At 76.0% G+C, this 966-nt stretch overlaps 1 protein-coding gene across 1 annotated transcript in view; it reads left to right on the top strand.

Moving 5' to 3' along the window:
* CHLNCDRAFT_56893 (hypothetical protein) overlaps positions 1-966 on the top strand; it is a gene marked incomplete at both ends in the record, with an annotated part of 8,445 nt that overhangs the window by 4,755 nt on the left and 2,724 nt on the right. Inside the window, 2 exons of the mRNA XM_005850831.1 lie at positions 261-444; positions 672-872. Of these exons, the coding sequence (XP_005850893.1) occupies positions 261-444; positions 672-872 (385 nt within the window). The remainder of the gene's footprint in view (positions 1-260; positions 445-671; positions 873-966) is intronic.

Here is a 966-nt window from a genome sequence, read left to right as displayed (position 1 = left end):
CATGCGGCTGGCGGTGATGCGGCAGATCCACGCGGGCAATGTGGAGGTGGGTGCCTCCGGAGGTGGCTGGGCTGCTGGGTGGCTGGGCGGGAGGGGTGGGCGTGCTCCACTCACGTCGCGGCGTGCTCGAGCCGCCGGCGAGAGGTTGGTGGGTGGGTGGGGTGACAGCATGTTTAGGCACTGCCCCCGCGCCTCGGCCGCAGCCGACGCCCTCCCTGCGTCCCCCTCCCTGCCCCGCCGCCCGCCCACCCTCCCCGCAGGTGTCTGTGGTTGGCGACATTGATGGCGCGGAGCTGGAGGCTTGTGTGCTCAAGTACCTGGGCACCGTGTCTGCCGAGCCAAAGGTGGCGCCTGCGGGGGGGCCCGCGCTGGGCGCGCCGCTGCAGATCTGCCAGGGGCTGGAGCTGGCGCAGCGCCACATGACGTGGCACCTCAAGGACTCGGGTGAGGCGGCGGCGCAAGGCGTGGGGACTGGCTGGCGCTTTGGGGGCTGGGGCTGGCAGGCTGGCCTGGGCGCGGCGCGGCAGGGCCAAGCCAGCCAGCAAGAAGTGGCCGCGGTTGGTGGGCCGCGCCGCGGCCAGCGCCACTCGGGGCAAGAGCCGCGGGCCGGCTGCCGGGTCGACCACCCTCACCCTCCCCGCCCGCCAACCCTCGCCGCCGCCTCCCCGCAGACGAGCGTGCGTGCGCCTACATCGCCGGCGCGGCGCCCAACCGCTGGGGCAACTTCACGGCCTCGCAGCAGCAGGGGCGGCGCGTGGCGGCGGGCGAGGTGGTGCCGCCGCCGCTGCTGGAGCCGGGGGCGCCCGCGGCGGAGGTGCAGCGCGCGGCAGAGATCCGCCGTGCGCACCCACTCTACGCCAGCATCGCGCTGGGTGAGCGGCGCCGCGCCGCTCACTGGGCCCGCTCGCTGCGCCTCCCTGCCCAGTCCCAGCCCCCTCCGTTCGTGTCCCCCCCCCCGCTTCGCGC

Source organism: Chlorella variabilis (assembly GCF_000147415.1).
Source record: "Chlorella variabilis unplaced genomic scaffold CHLNCscaffold_3, whole genome shotgun sequence".
In the NCBI taxonomy this organism is placed as follows: domain Eukaryota; kingdom Viridiplantae; phylum Chlorophyta; class Trebouxiophyceae; order Chlorellales; family Chlorellaceae; genus Chlorella; species Chlorella variabilis.
This window is presented reverse-complemented; position numbering and strand designations above follow the sequence as displayed.